This window comes from Eschscholzia californica, unplaced genomic scaffold, assembly GCF_041429995.1.
Source record: "Eschscholzia californica isolate CP2 unplaced genomic scaffold, dmEscCali1.0.p SCAF_5, whole genome shotgun sequence".
NCBI classification, from domain to species: Eukaryota; Viridiplantae; Streptophyta; class Magnoliopsida; order Ranunculales; family Papaveraceae; genus Eschscholzia; species Eschscholzia californica.
This window is the reverse complement of record NW_028238472.1, coordinates 50,805,062-50,832,070: the sequence shown is the minus strand read 5'-3', so window position 1 is coordinate 50,832,070 and position 27,009 is coordinate 50,805,062. Positions and strand designations below refer to the sequence as shown.

General features: G+C 35.1%; 2 protein-coding genes and 1 long non-coding RNA gene across 6 annotated transcripts; 2 read left to right on the top strand and 1 right to left on the bottom strand.

Annotated features, from left to right (window-relative positions):
- The first annotated feature begins 99 nt into the window (after positions 1 to 99).
- Positions 100 to 10,500, top strand: MTR4 (RNA helicase, ATP-dependent, SK12/DOB1 protein). Its single transcript, XM_086638869.1, has 12 exons — positions 100 to 1,143; positions 1,451 to 2,008; positions 2,761 to 2,865; positions 3,510 to 3,620; positions 4,227 to 4,477; positions 5,681 to 5,804; positions 5,904 to 6,183; positions 6,275 to 6,432; positions 8,000 to 8,146; positions 8,272 to 8,504; positions 8,990 to 9,254; positions 9,841 to 10,500. Exons 1-12 carry the CDS (start codon positions 667 to 669, stop codon positions 10,117 to 10,119), a joined length of 2,988 nt encoding a protein of 995 aa, XP_086494995.1. The 5' UTR covers positions 100 to 666; the 3' UTR covers positions 10,120 to 10,500.
- A 1,034-nt stretch (positions 10,501 to 11,534) lies between these two features.
- LOC147540300 (uncharacterized) lies at positions 11,535 to 25,385 on the bottom strand. 4 transcript variants are annotated; one of them, XR_015224968.1, is made up of 10 exons: positions 16,124 to 16,212; positions 15,536 to 15,576; positions 15,379 to 15,437; positions 14,080 to 14,185; positions 13,422 to 13,604; positions 12,751 to 13,218; positions 12,586 to 12,666; positions 12,425 to 12,508; positions 12,006 to 12,051; positions 11,535 to 11,921 (listed from the first exon to the last, which is right to left on the bottom strand). XR_015224968.1 is itself a non-coding variant. In XM_086639423.1 (9 exons), exons 3-8 carry the CDS (start codon positions 15,424 to 15,426, stop codon positions 12,444 to 12,446), a joined length of 951 nt encoding a protein of 316 aa, XP_086495549.1. In that variant the 5' UTR covers positions 15,427 to 15,437; positions 15,536 to 15,576; positions 16,124 to 16,260; the 3' UTR covers positions 11,535 to 11,921; positions 12,425 to 12,443. The 4 variants fall into 4 exon arrangements, 2 of the variants coding, with proteins under 2 accessions (XP_086495549.1, XP_086495550.1); XR_015224967.1 differs by having other exon boundaries at positions 15,379 to 15,576; positions 16,124 to 16,260; XM_086639423.1 differs by lacking the exon at positions 12,006 to 12,051 and having other exon boundaries at positions 16,124 to 16,260.
- Positions 20,685 to 22,771, top strand: LOC147540301 (uncharacterized). The gene is made up of 3 exons (XR_015225692.1): positions 20,685 to 20,950; positions 21,674 to 22,045; positions 22,456 to 22,771. It is a non-coding gene; the product is annotated as an uncharacterized LOC147540301 (long non-coding RNA).
- Positions 25,386 to 27,009: the final 1,624 nt, after the last annotated feature.

Here is a 27,009-nt window from a genome sequence, read left to right as displayed (position 1 = left end):
AGAAGAAAAGGGCCACATTAAGGGAGAGGAAGGAAAGGGAGTCAAGATCGAGAGCATTGCATTGATTAAATTTATGAAAACTTTTTTACTTGCTCTTCATAACCTTCGTTTGCATAATCAGTGAACAAATGAGCAATTTGAGAGTGTGAAAAAAGAATTCAGAAAAAAAAAAGAGGGTGCCAAAGGCTCATCAACAAGACGATATATATAGATAGAGAGATATAGGCAGACGGAGAAGCTTTCAATCAGTGACTCTGTTCATCGACACAAGAAGGAGGTGGTCTCCTTCCCTACGTAGTTCAAGAGGGCGAGTGACTTATTAAGTCAATTTCTCGACAAGTTAAATCTCTATTAATGGAGGTCTACAAGCTACAAGAACAAATTGAACTGGTACAAAGTAACCATTAAACTTAACGGGGGTACAAAATAGGAGGGGAGAACGTTTATTGGTATAAACATAGGGGGCTATCTGAAACTTTTCTGATACTTCTTTCCCCGGTAAAAACATAGGGGGCTTTCTTTGTTTTTTGTTCCCTCCAAAATCGTAACTAGGGTTTCTTTCTCTCTCTAACTAAAAACCTCCTTGACTGTGGAGCAGGAGAAGGAAAACCCTAGCAAAACTGTTCCTCACTTCAACTAGGGTTTCTTTCTGTTCTTTAGCTTGCCATGGGATCTGTGAAGAGAAAACCAGAAGAAGCTCCTTCTGAGGAGTTCATTCATCAACAGAAGCAACAGAGAGAAGACAACAACAACAACAACTCTTTAATCCTAACTGAAGAATCAGTAACTTGTATTCATGACGTATCGTATCCTGAAGGATTCATTATTAGGTCTGAAAGAAAAGATAATTCCAAACCACCACCAGCAAAGGAATTTCCTTTCAAGCTTGATCCTTTTCAATCTGAAGCAATTAATTGTTTAGATAATGGAGAATCAGTGATGGTATCAGCTCATACTTCAGCTGGAAAAACTGTTGTTGCTTTATATGCAATAGCTATGTCTTTGAGAGATAAACAACGTGTTATTTATACTTCACCTATCAAAGCTTTAAGTAATCAAAAGTTCAGAGAATTTAAAGAAGAATTCTCTGATGTTGGTCTTATGACTGGAGATGTCACTATTGATCCAAATGCGTCTTGCTTGGTGAGTTAATTTCTACTTTTCTTCTTGTTGGAGTTAAATTTGGGGTTTAGGATTTTAGGTTAATTTTGGGTATTAGGGGTTTATGTTAAATAATTCTGGGTTTTTATGGTTAAGTTTAGGATTTAGGATTTGGTTTGATATTCAAAAACTTCATTTTTGTAACTAACATGTTAGGTTTTATGGTTTAGTCATAGAAAACATTAGTTTTGGGTATTATGATTAGAAAAACTGTGGGTTAACTTTATTTTTAGTTATATTTGGGTTTTAGGGTTTGGTTTAATTTCATGTTGTTTTGGGTATAATTTAGGTTATGACAACTGAAATTTGGCGTAGTATGCAATATAAAGGATCAGAAGTTATGAGGGAAGTAGCATGGGTTATATTTGATGAAGTTCATTATATGCGTGATAGAGAAAGAGGTGTTGTTTGGGAAGAGAGTATTGTTATGGCACCGAAAAATTCGCGTTTTGTGTTTTTATCTGCAACAGTGCCAAATGCAAAGGAGTTTGCTGATTGGGTTGCAAAGGTTCATCGACAACCATGCCATATCGTTTATACGGATTATCGTCCTACTCCACTTCAACATTATGTTTTCCCTACTGGTGGGAAAGGTCTGTACTTGGTGGTGGATGAAAAGGGTAAGTTTCGTGAAGATAGTTTTCAGAAATCTTTAAATGCACTTCTTGCTACTGGCGAAGGAGAGAAGAAAAAGGAGAGTGGGAAGTGGCAAAAAGGGTTAGTGCAAGGAAGGTCGGGTGAAGAAAGTGATATCTTTAAGTTGGTAAAGATGATAATTCAACGCCAGTATGATCCTGTTATTCTTTTCAGTTTTAGCAAACGGGAGTGTGAATTTCTCGCAATGATGGTAATCTATTTTCGATTGCCTCTTTTGGTTTTTGATGTTCATTTACTAGTAAATTTTACAGAATTATCAGGCTCTCTTGTAGAAATATAGATTGAATTCTTTACTTAGTTCGAGTTTAAATTTCTTGAGAAAAGTTGTTAGCAGCAAAACAGTGGACATCCCCATACAGCAAAACAGTGCTCCAATCAGGGTGCCCCTCACCTCTGGGCTCCCAAATGGTTTTTTTTTTAAATTCTTGTCTAATGTTTTTTTTTGTTTATCTTTCTCTAGAGGTATATCAAATCCAATATTTTATATGAAGAACTAATAATTCATAATTGAAAATTGAAATCAAAATCTGACACACGTACATCAGACACATACAATAACATATGAAATTCGGACTGCCCCTGTTGGGAGCCCGACATTGGATTGAAAAATTCAGGGGCTCCCAAAATTGGGAGCCCGAGCCCCATACATTGGAGATGCCCCAAGTAGTGTGATAGAAAAAAAATAGTGAAATAATAAATAAGTCCTGGGTACCGTACCTTCAGTTTGTACCAGCTTTTTGTCTATCCTCCATTTTCACTTTTATGAAAGATTATTTTACGGTGGTGTTTTTCTGGCCAGATTTAGTTTTTTAGTAATCTTATCAAGCATTCTGGAGATAATTTCTCTAACTTCACTGAGCATATAATTGAAACTATTGCAACTTGGTCTGTTAGTTTTTTTATTGTAACCTTGTTTATTGGTCTTCTGATTTGTTGTTTCAGATGGCAAAGATGGATTTAAACGACGATGATGAAAAAGCAAACACAGAAACTATTTTTTGGAGTGCAATGGACATACTTTCCGATGATGATAAAAAGCTGCCCCAGGCAAGTTGTTTCCTCCCTTTCTCTTTAGTTTTTATTCTTTTAGTCTGAGAGCATACATCATGTTTGTCTTCTAAGTTCTAACTTTGTATAGCATGCGATCAAAATCTAGTACTATGGTGCCAACTTTTGAAAGGCTGGTATTGACTAAATTACCATCTATTTTAACCTTAGGTCCATAGGCAATACAAAGAATCACTGAAAATGAATGGTTACCATCTCTTGTCAATGGTGGTGATTAATGTGGGATTATGTTTCACTTGGTGATTTACTTAATCTAACTAGGCATTTTCTGGTGTCATTTTATTTGCTGAGGATCTTCTGCGCTCATGTTTTATCTTTTGTATGAGAGGAAATGCTATGAAACGAATTTGGAACTTGGAAAAAAAAATTGCTCGATCTACTTACTGGGTCTTAGTTGTGTGGCTTTTGTTTGGGTCATAGGTTCATCGTGATGAAATGTGTATCCCAACTTCCTTGATTTAATAAATGTGAATCAATGGTTTACAAATGCTTACGGTAATTGCTTTTCTTCTAGTACCTGCAAAATATCTGCCTTTTCATTTTTAGTTGTTCTTTTCTTAACCAATATGCCCGGTGATATTTTCTTTTGGTTTTGATCATGTCTGATTGTTCTCTCTCTTCAGGTTTCAAACATGTTACCATTATTGAAGCGTGGAATAGGTGTCCACCATTCTGGCTTGCTACCCATTTTGAAGGAAGTAATAGAGATACTCTTTCAAGAAGGTCTCATCAAGGTTGGCAACAAAAACTTGTGGATGTATTTTGTACTAATATGTGAACTTATTACAAAGCTCAGTAACTGTTTTAATCATCATCTTCATATTTATTACGCCTTACAATATTGGGTGTTTACTATGTGCTTTTTAGACCCTATTTCTCAATCAGACTCTATTTGAGCATAGGTAAAAGAGTGCTTAAGTTGTCCTCTGTAGCATATTAAATGGAGATGATAACAGGAGATATCAACTTTATTGCCATTATCCTTGTTGTTTCAACTTCCATAAATTTCTTTCTCCACTTTGAGAGCATTGAACTTGTACCCCATGATTACGAAGTTATGAGTTCTTATTTTATGCCCTTTATGTTCGTTCAAACTTTCAAAACAAAAAAATTTCTGCCCTTTATGTAAATTTGATCAGCTATATGCTAAAAACATTAAGAAGTACTTGTTGATTACCAATTATTGTAGGAGCAAGTTTCCACTTTGTTACGTAACACTGATAGTATGATTATCAATTTGATTTCTCAACGATCTATTCTTCTTAGTTTTATTTATGAATTGTTAGTGTGTTATACGCCTTCGAAATTTTGCATATGATTGAAACTTCTTTTGTTTTTAGTGCTTGTTTGCAACAGAAACGTTCAGCATAGGGTTGAATATGCCTGCAAAAACTGTTGTGTTCACAAATGTGCGCAAGTTTGATGGGGATAAGTTCAGATGGATATCAGGTGGAGAGTATATACAAATGAGTGGTCGTGCTGGTCGTCGTGGTATTGATGAGCGTGGGATATGTATTCTTATGGTGGATGAGAAGTTGGAACCATCTACAGCAAAAATGATGCTGAAAGGAAGTGCGGATTGTTTGAACAGGTATCCATCTTAGTTTCTTCTCAATATATTCAATCAAAGTTTCAAAAAAATAAATAATCGGTTCCAAATTGCCGCTCTTTTCCTTATTTATTTTTCTTTAGGCCATGTTTGGCGGACGGGAATGGAATGTGATTCCCGGGAATCACATTCCCGTAACACGATTCCCGGGAATCAGATTATTCAGTTTGATGTTTGGTTCGGCCAGGAATAGGAATTCGATTCCTGATAGATTCCTAACTTGGTGTTTGGTTCGTGTAGGAATCGGAATATAATTTTTTGTAAAATTCCTATTATATCCTTAAACTACATAAATAAAACGTCAATTTTATTATGTACTTTAATCAGTATTATTTATTCAAAATTGCAGATATGAAATAGTAACATGACACACCAATTAAATAGTATCTAAAATGCCAACAACCTTTGGTTGGAGTCGTAAAAGGTATAATCTTCCACTTCGGAGGTCAAAGGTTCGAGGGACGCTGACCATTTAAAATAAATAAAAGTCATGGCTAAATTTTTTTCTTTTTAAACATTATGAAATCGATTGTAATGAAAAAAGAAAAAGAGAAGAGAGAAAAAACTAGAAAGGGAGAAAAAGTTACATTTGAGCGAGAGAAAGTATTGCTATGGTGGTGGCTAACAATAGGTTTTTAATTTTTTTAGTTGTGATATTGTGTGGAGGACGATTTTAATAATAGTCATTCTAATATTTTATTAAGGATAATTTGGTCTATAAATATTAAAACAAAGCATTCCCGGGAATGGGAATCACAAACCCACCCCCCTCCCTGGGTTTGCTATTACCCCATTTTGAGGGAATTCTATTCCCCCGGGAATAGGATTCCCACTGCATTCCCGCGAGCCAAACAATATCAGGATTGTGATTCCCAGGAATCACATTCCATTCCCACGCGATTCCCGCGCGCCAAACATGGCCTTATAGTATTTTTCCAATTCTCTAATACCGAGGATCACTGTCTTGCATACTTCAATTTGCTTGCTCTTCTCTATGTCCAAACACAAACTGGTGGTATTGCTACACCTTAAGTAGGAATATATTTAATTAAAACTTTAAACTGAACTTTGTTATCTTTGTAACAGTTTAGCTATTACATTACTGTCTTCTAATTTAATTTATTTGCCTGCCAAGTTTAGTAAGTACTGAAGTGATTTTGCCTTGCCATATTTCGATGCATACAGTGCCTTCCATCTTAGTTACAACATGCTATTGAATCAAATGAGGAGTGAAGATGGTGATCCTGAGAACCTACTTCGTAATTCATTTTATCAATTTCAGGCGGATCGTGCCATTCCTGATCTTGAGGTTGGTTAACTGATCTAGGCATGGAAGTACACTTGTATCTGGTCGAACAAAATAGTTGTGTTTGTGTTTATTGTGTTCTATCTTGCTTTTATTTTTCAGAGACAAGCGAAAGATCTGGAGGCGCAGAGAGATTCAATTGTGATCGAAGAAGAGGAGAGTTTGAAGGATTACTATAAGCTGTTACAGCAGTACAAAAAATTGAAGACGGATGTTCGTGATATTGTCTTCAGCCCAAAATACTGTTTACCCTTTTTACAGCCTGGCAGACTGGTACGTATCCCATGCACGCCTGATGACAAAAATGTATCTTTCTCCATCGAAGACCAAGTTACCTGGGGAGTGATAATCAACTTTGAAAGGGTGAAAGGGCAATCTGAGGGTGAGAGGACACGTGTTTTGATATAGTTGTGAATAAAGTTGTTTTAGTTTTCTTTATATTTCATTAAGTAATTATATAGTTTGGTCTCCAGACGAAGCTAGCAGGAAACCTGAAGATGGAAGCTACAAAGTTGATATTCTTACAAGATGTGTCGTTAGTGAGGAGGATGGTGTCACCAAAAAGTCATTAAAGATTGTTTCGTTGAAGGAGCGTGGAGAACCAGTCGTGGTTCCTCTCTCTATTTCTCAGGCAAAGTACCTCATCACATGAATATATATGTTATATCCTTTTCCTATATGTTTTTCTTGGAATTGGGTTTCCCTATGTACTTCTAACTCATCTATATAAGACTAAGAGAGAAAAGCGGCAAGTAAACGTCCATTACGAAATGTTTGAAAGATGAAAAATAGAAAGTTGCCAGTATAACATCTTAAATTACTTACTATGTCTTTCTGCATTCATCTGACTTAATCAGTTGGAATGTTTCATTTTAAGAAATCATTGCGAATATTCACATCCTTGTTTTGCTAAATTCATGTGGTCTAGCTAAACTTTGTTCATATCAAGGAATGAAATTTCGGTTTCGGTGGAAATTTCGGTCGGTCCAAAAGTGGAAACGTTTCGTAGAAATGTTTCGGTCAGTGTGGAAATCTTACAAATCTACAGAAATGATAGAAATATGATGCAATTATGTATAACAATATTATTAAACCATAATGAAGCATGAAAATGATGTTTAACATTATCTATTAGTTTGAGGGAGTATTAACAATTACACAGTTACTTCCGGGGGTAAATTGAATAATTTTTTGGCTATAACACCCAAAAGATAACATTCTTACTAATAATAATTAACAAACTATGTTAGTTTGAGAAGGTATCGTCAATTACACAGTTATATTAAAGGTGTTACTAAGATAAAATCAATTTAGGCAGTTAAGTCAAGTCGTAAATCATTCAAATAGATTTAAGAATCATGGAAAACATAACATAAAAATAAAAAAAGATCTAAGAGAAATGAAGATGAAAAAGACGAAGAAATGGATATTTTTCTAGTATTAGTTTCTCTGATTTTTTTGCTAGACTTCTACTATGTCAGTCGAAATTTCCATCATGTCGGTGGAAATTTCGATATTTCCCACAACTTCGGTGGAAATTTCGATCATGTCGGTGGAAACTATGCAGGAAATAGTTGTAAGTGTTATTTCGTGCACCTAATCTCATTTTAGGAAACGTTTCGCGAAATTTAGGTGAAATTTCGGGAAGTTTCATTCCTTGGTTCATATGGATGTAATTATACCTACATAGATGATCACAGAGTATTATTTAGATTCAAGGCATAACTTAGGGCCGCGAATATTTATGGAAGTTCCACGGCATGCCTCACAAAGCTTAGTTTACATATGTATACTAGAGTATGTTGAGATGGACGAGTGGTATGTCTAGGAAAAAATTTCAGAAACAGTACATCTTTTGGAATCTTAATTCTTAGTAGTTCCAGTTGGAGATAGACCAAAGGTAAAAAGATTGAGACGATTATGTACAAAGAAATATTGATGATGACACTGTTGTGAAAAAAAATGTAAAAGGCTTCAGGCCATGTTAGTGGAGGACCTGATCTGACATAAATTATTGCATGGCGTAGCATACTAGGAATGAGAATATATGATTCATGTTACCCTCTCATATCCATGTATGGTTATGCAAATTTATTAAATGGAATAAATTTTTCTAATGGAAAACACATTTATCAATTCTTGCATTTTGATTAATCCCATTCGTAATCCTTCATTTGTTATCATTTTTACTTAAGCAGATTGATGGTTTGAGTAGTGCCATCCTGATCATATCAAAGGATCTCTTACCGTTGGAAGCCCGTGAAAATACTTTGAAAAAGGTTTCTGAAGTTCTTTCCAGATTTCCTGAAGGAATTCCTCTATTGGATCCTAAAGACGACATGAAGGTAGATTACGCTGAATCTGCTTTATGATCTACCCTTCTTTTTTATTGACTTCCGAATATCACAAGTACTTCATTGATACTATATGATTACAACTACTTCATTTGTACTGTATTTGTCCTCTGCAGGTGCAAAATAAAGGTTATAATAAAATTGTTCGGCGGATTGAGGCTCTGGAGGGATTGTTTGATAAGCATGAAGTTGCAAAATCTCCACTCATTGAACAACAACTCAAGGTCTTACACACGAAGAAAGAATTGAAAGCAAAGATCAAGTTGATCAGGAAAAATATGCGTTCTTCAACAGCTTTGGCTTTTAAAGATGAACTCAAGGCACGGAAGCGTGTACTTCGGAGGCTTGGGTAAGATAACTTATATACATTTCACACCTTCTACCGTAAGTGGTGAATCAGATATGCTGTATTTTACTTGGGCTGCGCTACTAATTTCTATTCTTAGTGACGAACCATTGAGTATGTTTCACATAACTGTGTTCTAATATGAAGGGAAAGTACCTTCCTGCTGGTAATCTAGGCCTGTGTCTCTTATTTAATAGTTATACCTGTTATTGCTCGTTAATAAACGTTATGTTCTTGAAAATTACCTAATAAAATTTATGTGCATTATTTTCCGTTACAACTTCGTTTTGTTAGTTTTTTTTTTATTTAGGTCCGTCTTTCAATGGTTTTGAAGTAATAACTTCATAACAACCATTTTACGTTTAACCTCTATTCAAACTTTGATATGGATTTTCTCATCTTCAGGTCAATCAGACAAGTTCTAATAAAAAATTCCTGCTTAGCTTCTCCATGATGTGGCATCTTAAAATTATGTGGTAATCTTGCAGATATGTTACAAGGGATGACGTGGTGGAATTGAAGGGGAAGGTTGCTTGTGAGATCACCAGTGCCGATGAACTAACACTGACAGAACTCATGTTTAATGGAGTCTTGAAGGATATAACTGTCGAAGAGATGATATCTTTGCTGTCATGTTTCGTCTGGCAGGAAAAGCTTCAAGATGCCCAGAAACCAAGGGAAGGTCTTGATTTGCTCTTTAGTCAATTGCAAGAGACAGCAAGGAAAGTTGGCAAAGTCCAGCTTGAGAGTAATGTATGCGCAATCATTTTCTCCTTTTACTTTTCATTTTGAAATCATCATTTCGAATGGCATGAGAAATATACAAAATTTGGAAGATTTTCATATTTATTATACGAAGTAGAAGTCGTATTCAAGATCCAGCGATATTGTGTGAATGTGTAAGATCAAAAAGGTCATATGGTAATACTGTGAAGCTAGATTGCATGTACATAAGCTGTACACAAATCTATAAGCCTAGACTGACCAACCAAATTAGCTCAAAGTGAGTTCTTATTGGGGTTGAACTTGATTCCTAAGCAGTTTCTAACTAGGAAGGACCTGAGCAGCCCAAAATACCCCTATAAACCCTAGAGGGCCATTTGGAAAAGCAATGTCTGCTTGCTTAGGCCAGCCGACTGGCGGTGTGGGCCACAAGGATGCTCCTTCATCAAAAGATATGTGCAGTAAAGTTCCAAAAGCAAAAAAGGAATCAGCTGGTGCTTATGTAGCTACATTTTTGAGTTTTCCACTTGCATCAGTTTTCGTGGCAAGTTATTCGCTTTAAATTTATAGTGTGTTCGTGAAATGAATTTTGATAAAATCTTGTTTCATGAAACAGGTTCCAATTGATGTCGAAAGATTCATAAATTCCTTTAGATCTGATATTATGGAAGTTGTATATGCATGGGCCAAAGGATCCAAATTCTACGAGATAATGGAAATGACGTCGGTTTTCGAGGGTAGTTTGATCAGGGCTATCAGAAGACTGGAGGAAGTTCTGCAACAACTTATAGAGGCAGCGAAGTCTATTGGAGAAACCCAACTTGAATCCAAGTTCGAAGAAGCTGTTTCCAAAATTAAAAGGGATATTGTCTTTGCTGCATCTCTATATTTATAGGTATCTCAGAAACAATGATCCTGCTTCATAATATCCCTCTTGAAGATCATAAGAGAAGAACGATCCCAAGACTGTAACATGCTTGCTATTTTCTTTCGGTGCAAGTTATATACCAGAGCATAAATCATTGAAGATGCATTGTCGATCAAATTTGGGTCCTGAAAGGAACAGTTGGTTTCAGCATTATACAGCCGGAGTGAGAAAAATATCATGAGGTATAGTTTCATACCGGGCGTGCAGGTTATACCATGAAGATGGATATCTGCTGGATTATGTTATTTTGTTCTACCATTATTTGAGTTTCCTTCCAAGAGTTGGATGATTTTACTTAACATTGTTACATATTTGATCTTATATTAAAATTTTGAACTCTTAATTTAAGTTGTATTCTTTTTCTTTTTTCCTTTCATTATCTTATATTTATTACTCAACCTAACATTTAGGTAAACTTTTATCGAATTAGTGTCAACAAGGAACATGGTTGTGCTAGATTTGATTAGATGTTGTGGGATATTAAAGAAGAAAGCTTTCTGCGAAGGGGTCCAATGGAAGAAAGAACCAACTCCAAAATATTAGATCTTTTATAACGGGATCTTTATCACACCTCTTTGTCGTTGCAGAATAAAAAAAAACTTCGGTTAATTTTGGAACTGTATTTCATTTTCCAATTTTACTTGTACTGCTTGGGTTTGTGACCAATACAAGTGGAAGACGGGTCAGATGATACCTCGTCAGATTATTGTGTAGGGAATAAGGTAAATTATAGAAAAGAATGAACGAAAAATGTAGTGGAATGATTGTATTCGAAATCCATTTTTGAATTGTTAAAAGGTTCCTATGTTATGCTATCCAATTCTCGACAATGAATTGACTTGATAGCTGAGATGTTGTTATTCACGATATTGATCCGATTAAATATCAAATATCATCAAGATTCAAATCATTTCATTGAATTTACAGGAGATTTATCATCCTACCGAGTTATGGGGCGTCACCCGGGGGGATGGAAAATGAAAGAAAAAACAAAGAAATGAAGGGAATGGGATTGTGTTTGTAATTGATCTGTCCGCACTCGCATATCTAGCTATCCACATATCTCCTATCCCAGTTCTACTACGGACGTTCCCACTGGCGTGCATCCAACATGAATTGGACCTACAAATTTGTCAATTATGAGTTAGGCGCTTTAACCATTCAGCCATGGATGGCAAAAACACTAGGTAGCAGTGTGCGCAGCAGCACATCCTAGCGAGGCTTGAACGGAGCCTGTTAGTAGGGTTGTCTCTCTCCCATTGTCTTGCCATACATCTCTTTCCACCACATAATATCTTTCAATACTGGTAACAATATGCAAATCAACAAATTCCATCTAAACAAAACAATACATAACAAGAAAAGCATAAGATCTAACCTAATAACAATGCAAATTAAAATCCTTTATTCCTTCCTCCATGGGAGAAAAAAAACACATCCCTAGGGCACACAAGTTGTTCCCTTGAGCAATTGAAAATGACCTTGTGACCCTTTTATCTTTATTACTTGTACAAACCCTATCGTTAACTTAAAAGAAGCAAAACAAAAAAACTATGTTGCTCAAACACACAATAAATTCATCTAAATATAAATTTGCTCAAGTATTACTTAATGTTGCAACAAAAACAAAGAGTATTACTTAATGTTGACGAGACGACTTCGATAGAGATACGGGTACCCTATAAATCAATTGCATTATCATTTCTCCATTTCCATAATGCTATATACAGACATTCAGTCTCTCTCCTAGGTCATCCAGTCTCCCTCACCTGCAACAACACCAAGAATACGATATCAGATGGAATATTCTATGTTCGAAACAGGTTTATCCCGAGTTTGAACGTGCTACTGACTTCATCTTAGGGGTGTGTTTGTGGTCTGTCTGCATGACTGCATTACCTGGGATTATAAACCGAACCCATCAGTTGAAAGTAGGATGAAATTATAGGTCTTGTTGAACATCTTGGGTTCAAGTATTCATGTGTTGGAGTATCTTAGACGAAAAAAGTAATTATATAATTACGGGTACAAGATTATTTGTACTATCGTATATAGATAGATACACAATGAGATGAAACAGCGAAGATAAATTAAAGAATTGAATATTGACACTTGCGTTGTTGGAAACAAGCTCGCCTAGGAAGTTTATGATACTAGATAAGTTTCTAGCTCTTCACCTATAACGGTATTGTTCCTTGATTATCCATGTATGAATTAAAAAAGAAAAAAAGTTTCAAGTTGAGATGATAAAGAAGTAAAATAAAAACCTTACCTCTATAGGAAGAATCAAATCAATCACTGCCAAACTCCTCGAAATTCAATCCTTCGGATATGGTATCTAATATCTTAGCATCATCTGCAAGTAAGAAAAAGACGTTAATCTGCAAATAATTGTTGCTTCGAAGTCAAATTATCAATTTGTAAAAACCTCACCTTGACAATTTCTTCCGGGAGAATTCAGGAAGTCATCAGCATCTGGAAGAAAGGGTGATCTAGAGTAACTCTCCATGATATCTAGACAGATAAGGAGAAGATAACACATCGATTAGTCCTGGACATCAATAGCACAGATTAAAAAAAAAAAAGAACCAAGCTCACCGGTACTCTGGGAGAAATCCGCAGTTAAATCTGAAAGACTGAAATTACGAGGAATCTGCCCCAAGAAACCAAATGAAGAGGCTTCTGTATCCACGAGTGGCGGATTTAGGGGTTGTGAGTTTGATCCGACACTGCTAAATGATTCTCCAATTGTTGAACGTGTGTCCAGGATATTTCCATTGAGACCAAAAGTAAAAGGGGAACTATTTGAATAACCAGTTTCTGATTTGATGACAATCTGATTTAGCCCATGTGGCATGCTCATATGTGAGTTCTGAGCTAGGAGCATGTTGGTTGAGATACCCATCCTCCCATTATGAGCTGAGGATTCATCAGAAGATTGCAAGCTACCATGAACTGATGGCCTACCGTTTACTGCCATATTTGAAGGGCCCATAAGATGATTCACGTTCTCGGACCTTGAAGGTTGCATTCTTTGCTCACTCATAAAACTTCCAGCCTGGTGTACTGGCAGGAGAGAAAGAGTTCAGATGGCAACTTAAGGGGAAAAACAAGTTTAAGTCACTAAAGTTTTAGAAAATAGATTAAATCAATACGAATTCTTGCAAACCAATGGATATCCGAAAGTTGCAGATATTTGAGGAAAAACATATCTATATAAAGTTCTTGCGAGTAAGATAAGGAGACATGAAGGTAAACCCTAGTCATACATGATGGTGGATTAGATCCGTTAGACATAGGGACAGAACCAACTCCAACAGGACAAGTATTCCGCATGAGCTCAGCCTGTTCCCCAAGCAATTTGTTGAAGATCATTATCTGGTTTTTGACCGTCAATCTGACATGGTACGCCTTGAAAAATTCCCGATTCTCTTCTTCAAGCTTTTGCCAAACTGAAAACTCAGCAAGGAGCCAAATCAATTAAGTAGTAAGATATAGTATCTTACTGTTACATAAGATAGAGAAATCCATCCATTCTAACAAACAGAGGAACTTTCGAATTACGAGACCCATTAAGAAATTTTTTCTAGTTCTTATGATTGAAATTTGTCAGCCGAAATGATCATTGATTTCCAATTAAATATTTACATTTCACAGTTTTTTTAAGCAATTTCAGTCTGAACCAAAAATTTTAGTTCTTCCAGAAATATGTTAGCCGAAATGAACATTTAAGGTCCTAATCAGATACACACACATATAAGGATGACTATTAAAATACGTTCTAACAGCACTGTCACAACTCATGACCTCCACGAGACCAAGCCAAAAGTGAGACGATCAAGTCGAACAAGCAAAGTTCTGAATTCATATATAAAACCAACTGGTTTGTGTGTTAAATGATACAAAAGTAGATAAGTACATGCTTACCAAGTTCAGTGAAACCAGGTTCTATTTTTGCATGAGCCAAAAGAGTCTCCACAACTTCTTTCTGATTCATGTACAGTTGAAGACATCTCTCTATGAGATTTTGCACCTGACTTGAAATAACGATGTAAGAAACATAAAAACTAAATAGAACATAAGGCAAACCCAAAAAAGAGAATTGCAAACCGTGCAGATTCCCCGTGCAACTTCTAGATATTGAAAGTGATAGAGTATTCTAAATTTGGTATATCGAAATCTTCAACATTAACTCGCCAACTTTTTGTTAAATCTATAAGATTAACTGGTTCAGTGATTAACTAAATTGTTTTAGTTAACTAGCTAAAAAGGTTAAGAATTTTAAGTTTTATGGAGATATAGTTATTTGAGAGAAAATGCATCTACTGTATTAGTATATGCATCATCTACAACAAATTGTTTAAGAAAAAAGTACAATGGACGGGGAATTAATATAGAGTGCTGAAAAGTTATAACCTAGCATATTGCATAGCGGAAATAGAAGGGTTATCGAGCCATCAATTATCGCGCACTGGTTCACGTTACATGTACCGGATCACTTTACGACCCAAGTACCATTTGGCAAGACACACTATGAAGAATGGGTTGTATTTTATAAAATGGATGGCCACTCAGAAAAATATCAGAGGAATCAATTAGCCACCGGCTCTTCGCATGCAAGCACATATCTAAGGTCTGGAGGAATCTTGTGTCTCTTTTAAACTAACCATGGTCACCCATGGACTCGTAGGTTACTATCACGAAGTATCCCACTGGTCACCATCAAACCCATCAACAAAATTATGTGGAAACTAACCTTTTTTCTGATATCCCATACAAAGTATGAAAATAGAAGAACAAAAGATTCTTTGAAGGGCAAATGACGTTAGAAGAAGATATCATCACCGAAATCAAGAGAAACATATCTTTATGGGCATCTCGTTTAGACTAATCGCTTTTATTTTTAAGTCTTGATGACAATTTGGATATCCGGAAAATATAAATCACGTATATGTAGGTTTTAAGTATAGACTCTCACGTCTGTGTGATGGTATGCGAGCATTGACAAACGTAATTTGGGGGTACGCCTACTTATGTCTTGCTTTATCTAAAAAGGTCATGATTGTACAATACAAAAGAGACCCGTTTTTACGCACACACACACAGATATATATAGGAAATATTTAAGCGCAAAAGAAGTGAATCTTAGGTGCAAGAATCATCTTGTGTAACTCCACAGATGGAAATATATTATTATAAGAAGTACCAAATTCAAAACTTCCTCACCAATTGTATATCTTCGCGCGAGACCCTTCTGACCTCTCCGCTCGACATTTTTTTAGTTCCTTGATTAATTCAACAGTTGATGACGTATTGTGATAACTGAGTTATAACTGAAACAGAACAAACTCTGAAACAAATTCTAGGGCAAAACCAACGTTACTTGAAATGAAGTTTCCGATACATTATCATGGCAAGGAACATCTACAAAAAAAAAATGGACATGGTAAGGCAAATAACTTATAAAATCTTAGACCAAAATCTAAGGTTATCAAGGTTTACAAGTACACTAACTACATAAGCTTGATTATTAGGGCATCATCAAAAAAACAGGAGAGCATTAGAAAAACTCAAACATTAGGGGGCATTTATTCAAAAGCATAAGAGGAAGATCATCACTATCAAATCCACCAAAACCTAATAACTTCCTTAGTTTATTAAAACTAATAAATTTCGAAACTTGGAATCTAAATCAAAAGAAATCATAGCTGACAAAAACTAAAAAAGCATATTTTCTAAGGAAATTCAAAAGTGAGATCAAGGACCAAGTGAATCCCTAATTGGAAAAACAGCTGAAATCTATTTACAAACTATCCTAAAACCCTAATATGAAGGGGATCAAACAAAATTGCAAGACAAAAAGAATTCCAACCATTACCCAAACAATTGAAACTTTTAAGCAGATCATAATAAAAATCAAAAAAAGTTAGTATGATAAATTCATTTGATGTAAATTCTTGCAGTCTCTTACCTTTTGGAAGTAAGGGGAGATTCAGGTTTTGTTAAATTAAAAATTAAAATGGAGAAGAAGAATATAGAGAGAGAAAGAGAAATGAAGATAGAGAATATTTTAAAAAAGGTAACTAATTTTTATGAGGGTGGTTGAGCAAATGGTCCAAAATTGAGGATTGGTTAATAAGGTCCAAGGTCAGAATTAAATTAGAGACAAGTCCAAAAAGTAAGGTTTGGTTAGTGTAGAATCCATGATTATTGAGATGGAGCTTATAATGACTTTTGTAACACGGATAATGTTGACGTGAACTCCAAAAGTTTGTAAGTCCTAAATGCTAAATATCATTTGATTTATATTTGGTTACACTAAAGGTATGAAAAACAGAAGTGAAAATAACGAGCTTAGAGGTTCAAATTTGATAGACAAATAAATAATCCTCTCAATGATAAACTCATATAACTTAATTGCTGAAGGGATTTGAATTATTCCTGCACAGTCGCCACATAATAATTGTTCATGATTGAAATACATGAGGTCCTTTCTATTGCATTTGTTTGTCCGTGTTTAGTCTATTCATATTTGTGATATGAAAATTCTCAACGTGTCAATTTATATATCTCCCCCATCGCTATCAACATAACTTTTTTCTGGTTTTACTCCAATGTCTCAATTTTGTTTCCTTTTTATTATTGTCTTCATAATGAGGTACATAATAAAGAGAAGTTACAAAATATATATAGAAATAATGGATAAGAATCACAAGATAAATGCTGAAGAACTTTATCACGAAATTTACACGCCAAGAGAAACTAGGTGACCACCCACTACCAGTGTGTGAATTTAAAGTAAATGAAATGGGTATGTTGTAAAAGTTTAAGTTTCATATTAGTGAAACAATAAGATTTAAACTCTATTTTATGTAATAAAGATACACATACACTACCATCATATATCGACTCCATTGTAAACTCATTCTATTGAATACATATAACATAATACAACTGTGATACTATGCTCGGCCACTCTCCTGAGTAAATTCCGCCCGGGTGGTGGACGGGCTAGAGTTAGAGAGAGAAGGTTTACCTCATTCGGTCGGGATTCACCTGGAAGAGTGCCCGGGCATAGCAATATTTCAGCACATAATATTAGATGCACTATAATTTTGGTCTAAACAATCTAGTTGTTCACTGACAAATATGTGATTGACAGTTTTTACTTTTTGTTTCTCAAAATTAGGCGTTTGTGCATAGAAAACTGATAACAAATGTCATTGTTTCAATTGCAAATAATTTTGCATACTAGATTTACCAAAATGTGTTGATTGACCTGAAATATAATATATGATATTGACTCGCATGTCCACCTGATATTAACACATCAATATTATGACATCTTTTGTGTTTCCACTCCAGAGATGCAATATTTCACACCTTCACATGATTTTTTTATCACCGACCTAACTTTTCCGACTGATTTATTTTATTTTCTACAGTTAGACCAACTTCAAAATAAAGATATCTTCTGGACTATAGCCTCATTGTGGCATTTTATAAGAGTACCATGTCATAGTGCATGTGGCTTACAAAGAAATTTGACCTTCTTTTTCCTCCTCCCACTAGTGAGCTAGCTGCCCACCCACAAAATAAATCCAATTATAAAATGGCCAAGGACCACCCCACTTATCCATGTCAATATGATGGTAACCTAAGTTTTTTTTGGATGAGAAATGGTAACATAAGTTGGTTAGAACTAATAAGAATTTGGTTGGCTATAGAGTTACTTGGTATAATTGGTACGACTGGGTCGGTACCTATGGGCACAAATGTACACATGAAGTTTTATTCAAGTGGCAGTATATCCACTTCCAAAATCGAAAGATCACATGATTGATATTTAGCTGTAGGAGAAATCTTTCACTGATTTGTGGTAATCGTTCATTTAGCATTTTGTCAAGAATCTTGTCAAAGATTCTTTGAACATTTAGCATTTTGTCAAGAATCTTGTCAAAGATTCTTTGTACATTTAGCATTTCCCAAAGTATGATACTCTCTCTGTCACATTTTGTTGAATTTTTTGAAAATTAACTTATTAAAGAAAATTTATTTATTATTGAGAGGTAAAAGTCTTTTAAAAAATATACTCAATTTAATTTAGAATAATTCACTAAATATAACATTGACAGAAGTGTATAACTAATTAAAACTTTTTAGAACATTTCCAATGTAACACTTAAATTGAAAAACTCAAAGTGTCACCTAGGAGTTTTCGAGTATTTTGTAAAAAAGACTCTCTCTACTGCAACACTCAATTTGAATCTCAAAATGATGTGACATTAATTGAGATATCTCAAGAAGGAAAGAACTCGATTTTTTGAGATTTTTTTTAAGATCTCAATTGACCACTCAATATTAAAAGCAAATCTACCCATCTAGGAAATGACACCTACATTATTTTAAGTTTTTAGAGTGTTGGATTTGAGATGTCTTTTGAATTGAAGATCTTACTCTAAAAATTTAAAAATAACTTCTGTGGCATTTTCTAGATAAATAGATTTGCTTTTAATATTGAATGACCAATTGACATCCTAGAAAGAAATCTAAAATATTTAGTTTCTTCTTGAGATATCTCAACATTAAATGATGTCACATCATTTTGAGATCCAAATTGAGTTTTGCATTAGAGAGGGTTTTTTACAAAAAAACTAAAAACTCCAAAAATTCCAGGTGAAGCTTTGAGTTTTTTCAATTTGAGTGTTGCACTAGAGATGCTCTAAAAAAAGGAAACACAATTGAGCTTGACACATAAGACAAATTAAATTATGTTTAAGTTTTGCGTTGGAAATGCTCTTATAGACTAAAGAGTAGTTTAGAAAGCGTCATCATGCTAATAATTAAATGAATGTTAGAAAAGAGTATACAAAATGAGACAGAGTAATAAATTAGTCGGAAAGACAAATTCCATTATTACAATAATCTATAAAGTGATTTGATGTATGATATTATAGAAAATGACTTACTTTACATATGAAAAAACCCACTATGCTTTTACCTATTAAAATGTTATTGAAAGAAACATGAAGGAAAATCTATGAGAGAAACATATTAAGATAGAAATATATGCTACCAATTTTAGAAAGATCAAAATTTTGAAAGAGAGAGAGAAAGAGATTTCCAGCCATTATTGCTTTTGATACTAAAATCTGTTGCATTAATGGCATTCATTTGTCCTGTAAGTCTGTTTCATCATAAATTAGTTTGTAGCCTCAATCAAGGATTTCTCTGAATGTCAGTAAAACATGTGTTTAACTAATGTAACCGAATTACAATGTTATAGAGTTTATGGTTTAGGGTTTTTCAGAGTTCTCCGAGGACCTGATACCTCCACTATTCGTCTTTCTTGATGGATTTGGAATCGTCGCTGCTATTACTCGACTCTCCATCTTTGGTAGCATCAGTAGCAGTCTTCGACTCGTCAAACTCCAGTAGCTACATTTCGGGTAAATGAATAATAATATCAGATCATGGAACAGATAAATAGATGAAGCTATAGCATTTAAGGCTATGAACAGAATACTAAAATTTTCGACTAAATCAGAATTTTAAATAACTAAAATTGTAAGAAAGAATAGAAATCAAACACAAAAGAAAAACTCAACTACTAAAATGGGGTTTAGGATGAAGAACGAACCGGTTTTACTTCCCCATTCCATATGCAATGAACTGCTACTGATCCGATGACAGCTGGTACTATCTGGATGGCGAATTAGATTTGATCAGTTCAATCTTCTATAGACAACAGTTTAAAAGTTACCTGTGCAGCTTGAAACCAATTCATCACAACAATAGTAAGTACTAGTCCGAGAGTGTATCCGAAAAATGCGCTTCTGAAATATCGATTGTTTTCCCCTTCGAAACATCAAATCGAAGTGCTAATGCAACAAAAATGCCTAAAACAACAAGAACAAAACTTCAGTCAGATGTTGCAGTTGGTAGGAGTTTAACAACACATTTATGACTAGCAACGCAAGAACAGGCTCAATCTCATGAAGAATTGTTCAACCTAACAAATACTCTCAAAACACGCTTAATAGTAGTAGCCTATCTATTAAAGAATACATGTAACTCTTTACCGGGGATCACAATATCGCCAAGTCCAAGCACGGAATACAGTCTTTTATCATCTGCTATTGGGAATAAAAGCTGCAAATAAGAGCATTTCCAGTGCAAATCTCACAAAAATTTGCAGTCTTTGCTCACCCATAAAATTTGCAGCTTGGTAAAAAAGAATTCAGCTGACAACTTAAGGGGAGAAATGAGTTTAAGGTTGTGTTTGTTTTTTCAAAATTTCAGATCTGAAATCTGAATTGCTCTCCAATTCAGATTTCAGATGTTTGTTTTTTTTTTCACAAAATCTGAATTGACGTCTGAATAGTCCTAAAGTCTGAATTCGGCTGAAATAAGTCCACATATTTTCAGACTTCAAAACAAGTCTGAAAATGAAGGACACAATCTGAAATGAGTAAAATGACGAACTTAACCCTCTTAAAAAAATTAGAAATCAAAACAATGAGTTTCTTCTCTTCTCTTCTCGGCTTCTTCACTCAGAAAACCCTAGGGTTCCAGCTGAGTTCCAGTCCTTATGCTTTCCCTCCCTCCTCCCTCTCTCTCTCTCTAAAACACACACACACGCACTTTCTCTCTCTTAAACCCTCTGTCAAAATCGCAGAATTTGTTGATTCACCTTCCATAAGATCGCCAATTTGAAGCTATTGAGCGCGACGAGCAGCACCGGAGACCTAGTTGTGAGAAACTCCTCTGATCTCGACTCTCTTTCAACTCCAAACTGGTCTGGTTTTAACTTCTATGTTATTTGATTTCGTTCGATTTCTATTTTTCCCGATATATGTATACTGGTTTTATCTTTCCCGTTTCTTTGATTTCGTTAGATTTGAACGATCTGTAAATGAATATATTCATGTTGTCATTTGTTTTGTCCGTTTTGATTCAGTTTGTCATGTTTATGCTTCAATTTCATTATCTTAGCTATTAAAGCATCTAGTCTGTCAATTTTCTTGTTAGAAAACATGGGTTTTAATGGGTTTGGATGTGGGTGTTGAAATATAGAGATTCAATTGAGATAGTTTATAGTTTGAAGGTGTAAGACGAAAATAATTTCTCTGTTTAGAAATTATTTTCTTAATATTGGAGTATAGAGCTCAAATGAGAATTGGGTTTGGAGAAAAAGTGTTTCACAACAACAACAACCAAACAGTCGAGGATCTCATCGAGTGAGAGAAGGAAGAAGAATCATTCCGACAGTTTCGCTATCATTAAATCGTCATATAATCCTCAAGAAGATTTTAGAGAGTCAATGGAAGAGATGATTATAGAGAACAATCTAAGAACATCAAGTGATTTAGAAGAGCTTGAATCATGATTAGTTTGAACTATTTTAAAAGTACTAAACCCATTTTCATTTTTTAATCTTTTAGGGTCTGAACTATTTTAAAAGTATGTCTGAATTATATATGATTAGTTTCTATGGGTGGTTTTTAATTTTCATGATCAGGGGAAGAGATCAACATCTGATCATATGTGTGAAGCTACTAATTATATAAAGCATCTCCAAAACAAGATTCAAGATATGAAACACAAGAGAGATGGTTTGAAGAAGAGATCAATAATGTTATGTCATAACCCTTCTAATATCAATAGATCATCAGATGGAAACACTTCACTTCATGAGTGTGATTTCGTGACGGTTCAGCCTTGTTTATCGGGTGTGGAGATTATTATAAATACTAGTTTCATTAGTGATGATATTAATGGTATAATATTACCTCTCTCAGGAGTTCTTCAACTATTACATGAGGAAGGACTTAATGTTAGTTGTGTTTCAACTAGGATTAATGAAAGATCACTACACACTATTCAAGCTGAGGTACTATATATACTCTATCTACTCTCTTCCATGATTTTATGTTTAGGTTTAAGAGTCATTTTTTTTTCGGAAACAGTAAGATTTCGATCGTTAGTCTTGCCAGTTGAGAGAGATTGTCCATGGTTAAGTGTAGCACTAAACGAAGTTGGGCGGATATTAGATTTAGGTCATGATCATGATCATGATTAAATGCTTGAATCATGATCATGACTCTTGTTAGGGATACTGCTACTTGTAATGAACATATGCGAGTTGTACTTACCGTAGTGATAATGCTGATAAGTAACTCCCAGCTTTGTTAAGTTTTGGAAGTTTGACAGATATCAGGGCTTACTATTCCTTTAATTTCTATGGTCTTGATAGAAAATAATCAACCTACTTAATAACTTCTCTGTTTGATTTAATAATAGGTAGCTGACTCACTTGAGAAAGGCACGGAGCATGAAGACGAGTACATGATCAGTGAGAAAGAGCTCCTTGTGAATCGGTAGATAGTTTTTATTCAGGTTTTGTGGTGGTTAGTGGTGCTGGTTCGGTTGTGGTGGTGGTGGTAGTGGTGTTGGTGGTGGAAGTTTTTTAATTCAAGGGGTTATTAGTGTTACATTAACACACACATTCAGATTTTTTTTTTTGTTGAAAGATTTGGATTTTTTTTTGTTGAAAGATTTGGAAGTAATTGTTCTTTTACTATAAGGGTATAAATGTAAAAAATTCAATTCAGACATAATATTTCAGATGAAAAAACAAACATGCTAACTCGTAAAATTATTCAGCCAATTCAGATTCAGCCATTTCAGTTCAGCCAATTCAGATTCAGACAAAAAAAAAAAAAAACAAACACAACCTAAGTCACTAATTTTTTAGAAAATAGATTCAATCCATACGAATTCTTGCAAAGCAATGGCTATCCGAAAGTTGCAGATATTTGAACAAAAACGTAACCCCATAAAGTTAGTGCGAGTAAGATTAGGATACATCAAGTTAAAACTATTCATACATGATGGTGGATTAGATCCGTTAGACATAGGGATGGAACCAAGTCCAATAGGACAAGTATCCCGCACGAGCTCTGCCTGTTCCCCAAGCAACTTGTTGAAGATCATTATCTGGTTTTTGACCGTCAATCTGGCATGGTAACGCCTTGAAAAAATCTCGATTCTCTTCTTCAAGCTTTTGCCAAACTGAAAACTCAGCAAGGGGTCAAAGCAAGTAAGTAGTAAGATATCGTATCTTACTGTTACATAAGATAGAGAACTGATCCATTCGAACAAACAGAGTGAATTTTTGAACTCAGCAAGGGGTCAAAGCAAGTAAGTAGTAATGCATCAGATACAATTAGCCACCGGTAAAATATCAGAGAGATCAATTAGCCACGGCTCTTTACGTGCAAGCACATATCTTAGGTCAGGAGGAATCTTGTGTCTCTTTTAAACTAGTCATGGTCACCCATGGACTCGAAGGTTTCTACCACGAAGTGCCCACTTGTCACCATCAAACCCGTCAACAAAATTATGTAGGAACTAATGGACTCGAAGGTTTCTACCATGAAGTGTCGCATCGGTTACCGTCAAACCCATAAACAAAATTATGTGTGAACTAACCTTTATTTTGATATCCCATAAGACGTATGAAAAATAAAACAACAAAAGATTCTTTGAAAGGAAAATAACATTAGAAGAAGATATTATCATCGAACTCAAGAGAAACATATCTTTGTGGGCATCTCATTTGGAATACCTAATGGCTTTTATTTCTAGGTCTTCATGACAATTTGAATATCCAGAGGGTATAAATCACGTATATGTAGGTTTTAAGTATAGACTCTCACGTCTGTGTGATGGTATGCGAGCATTGACAAATATCTAACAATTTGGGGTACGCCTACTTAGGTCTTGCTTTATCTAAAAAGGTCGTGATTGTACAATACAAAAGAGACCCGTTTTACGCGCACACACACACATATATATAGGAAATGTTGGAATCGGAGCCGATTTTGGATCGGTTAAAGTCGTCAAACTCAGAAACGGAGCATGCCATTGCGTTCGTCTCGTCGAGCTCTTAAGTTTAGACTCAAGAATCACTCAAATCCGATTCCGGATGAATGGATATTCAAGTCCGAAGTTTGATCGATGTTTGGTTGATTTAGGGACTAAGTCGCAATAAGGAAAAGTTGGTTTAGGGACCATTTACGCAAAGCGGACACGGCCAGATCTGATGGCAGGCGTTCCTCCCGAGATCTTGAGCGAGATCTGACGGTCCTCATTGTTGCCGACAGAAACCGTTGCTAAGAAGTGATCCGTCACGTTTCTTTCCAACAGATGCGTCCCTAAAAGCCAACAGACCTGTCCCTTATGAATGCATCTATTCGAAACCTATTTATAGGACCCAAATCAACTCCAAATTTCAATCCGTTTTTTCCAGAGTGTCAAGCATTGTTAGAAGATCATATTAGAGTGTCTAAGAGAAAGATTTAGCAGAGTTTTCAAGGAGTTTCATAAGCAAGAAGTTTGGTCCATTTGCATAAGTCAGAGGTTAGTATACTTTCAAGTTCGACTGCTTTCTGATTCGAAGTACCATTGAATCGAAAGGTTAATCGTTGTATCCTGGGAGACAAACGCCGGTAACTGTTTGGTACTATACAGCGCGTCAATTGTCTTAAGGAAAGAGGAATACCTCGCCTCGATTAAAAAAAAAAAAAAAAATTATTCTTCTTCTAATCCTCCGATTTTCTTTTTCTTTTTAGTCTATCTGATTTCTTAATCAAAGACATTCTGATTTTCCAAATCAGAAGTGTGTTGATTTTTAAAGTAATAAATCAGTAAACACAGAAGGATACAATTCCTCTTTCCGATCTTAAATCGATAGTGAGATTCGACTACGAATCATCTGTTCTGGATAACAGACATTATCGGTTAGAAATACGAAAGATATTGAGTTGTTTTATTCCTTAGTTTTTCTCCATTAATTTGGAAAGAAAGTGTTTTTGATTAATTTACAAATAAAATCAAAGTAGTAACCAGTTTCACCAGTGATTCGGTTATAGACTCGCTGAGTCAACTCGTTGAATCGGTACACCGAAACCAACAGGAAATATTTAATCGCAAAAGAAGTGGATCTTAGGTGCAAGAATCGTCTTGTGTAACTTCACAGTTGGAAATGTATTATTATAAGAAGTACCAAACTCAAAACATCCTCACCAACTGTATATCTTCACGCGAGAACCTTCCGACGTCTCCATTCGACATTTTTTTTAGTTCCTTGATTAAATTCAACAGTTGATGACGTATTCCGAAACAAATTTTAGGACAAAAAGGATGTTACTTGATGTGAAGTTTCCGACACATTATCATGGCAAGGAACATCTACAAAAATATGGAAAAGTGGACATGGTAAGGCAAATAACTTATAAAATCTTAGGTTATCAAGGTTTACAAATACACTAACTACATAAGCTCAATCATTAGGGCATCATTTAAAAAACAGGTAAGCATAAGAAAAACTCAAACAATAGAGGAAGATCATCACTATCAAATCCGCCAAAACCTAATAACTTCCTTAGTTTATTGAACCAAAATCACATAAACAATAAATTTGGAAACTTGGATCTAAATCAAAAGAAATCATAGCTAACAACCATGGAGAATTAGGTTATTTCCCAAATGGCCCCCATCTTTGTGACCAGCTTCCTGCTTGGCCCCCTACTTTAACAATAATTCCTGTATGACCCTCTTTTTCCGATATCCTTAACTTTCCGTTACTCTCTCTCCTCCATCTCATTTTCTCTCTCTGCCACATCATCGTCTTCACCGACAGGGTCGCCGACCGGCCAAATTTCCGGCCGGCGACCTTCAAATTTTTTTTATCTCTCTAATTTTTTTTTCATTCTTCTCTCTCTCTTGAACAGATTCATCACGAACATACCTCTGTTCGTGATGAATCCTCTCTGTCTAGATTTGTTCTGGAGAGAGAGAGAGGAATGAAAAAGAAAATTTAGAGAGAGAGAAAAAAAAAATTGAAGGTCGCCGGCCGGAAATTTGGCCGGCCAGCGACCCCTGCCGGTGAAGACGATGATGTGGCGTGTTGAAATGATGTGGCAGAGAGAGAAAATGAGATGGAGGAGAGAGAGTAACGAAAAGTTAAAAATAACGGAGAAAGGGGGTCACACAGAAATTATTGCTAAGGTAGGTGGCCAACAGGAAGGAAGTTGGTCACAAAAGTTGGGGGTCATTTGAGAAATAACCTAACTAAAAAACATACTTTCTAAGGAAATTCACTAGTGAGACCAAGGACGTAGTGAATCCCTAATTGCCAAAACACAGGAAATCTATCTACAAACTATCATAAAACCCTAATTTTAGTTTTTCAGGAAGGGGATCAAACTAACATCACAAGACAATGAATTCCAACCATCACCCAAAAAATTGAAAGGAAGGTCCGATTATTGAGATAGATAGTGTATAATGACTTTTCTGAAATTTGGAGTTTGAATTAGACCGTAATTAATATCCTCTCTTCTATTTTCTCTTTCCATTTGAAGTTTCTCTATGTTTGTTTAATTTTATTTGATTCATATTTGGATACTTTGGATAGGAAGAAGAATGGTATTGAAAATAGTTAGGTTGGAGTTTCAAATTCATTAGATAAACCATTGAATTTGTTTCCCCCACTTTAGTCTCTCCATCTTTGTCATATGAATATTCTCACCATGAATTGAACAAAACAAAATATATTATAACCCAACCTTGCCATAAACTTTACGAACTTGTTAGTTTATGTATCTCCTCTTTCGCTATCAACATAGTTGTTTTCTGGTTTTACTCCAATGTCTCAATTTTATTTCTTTTTTATTATTGTCTTCATACTTTGAGGTACATAGTAATGAGAAGTTACAATATATATATATATATATATATATATATATATATATATATATATATATATTGAAATAATGGATAAGAATCACA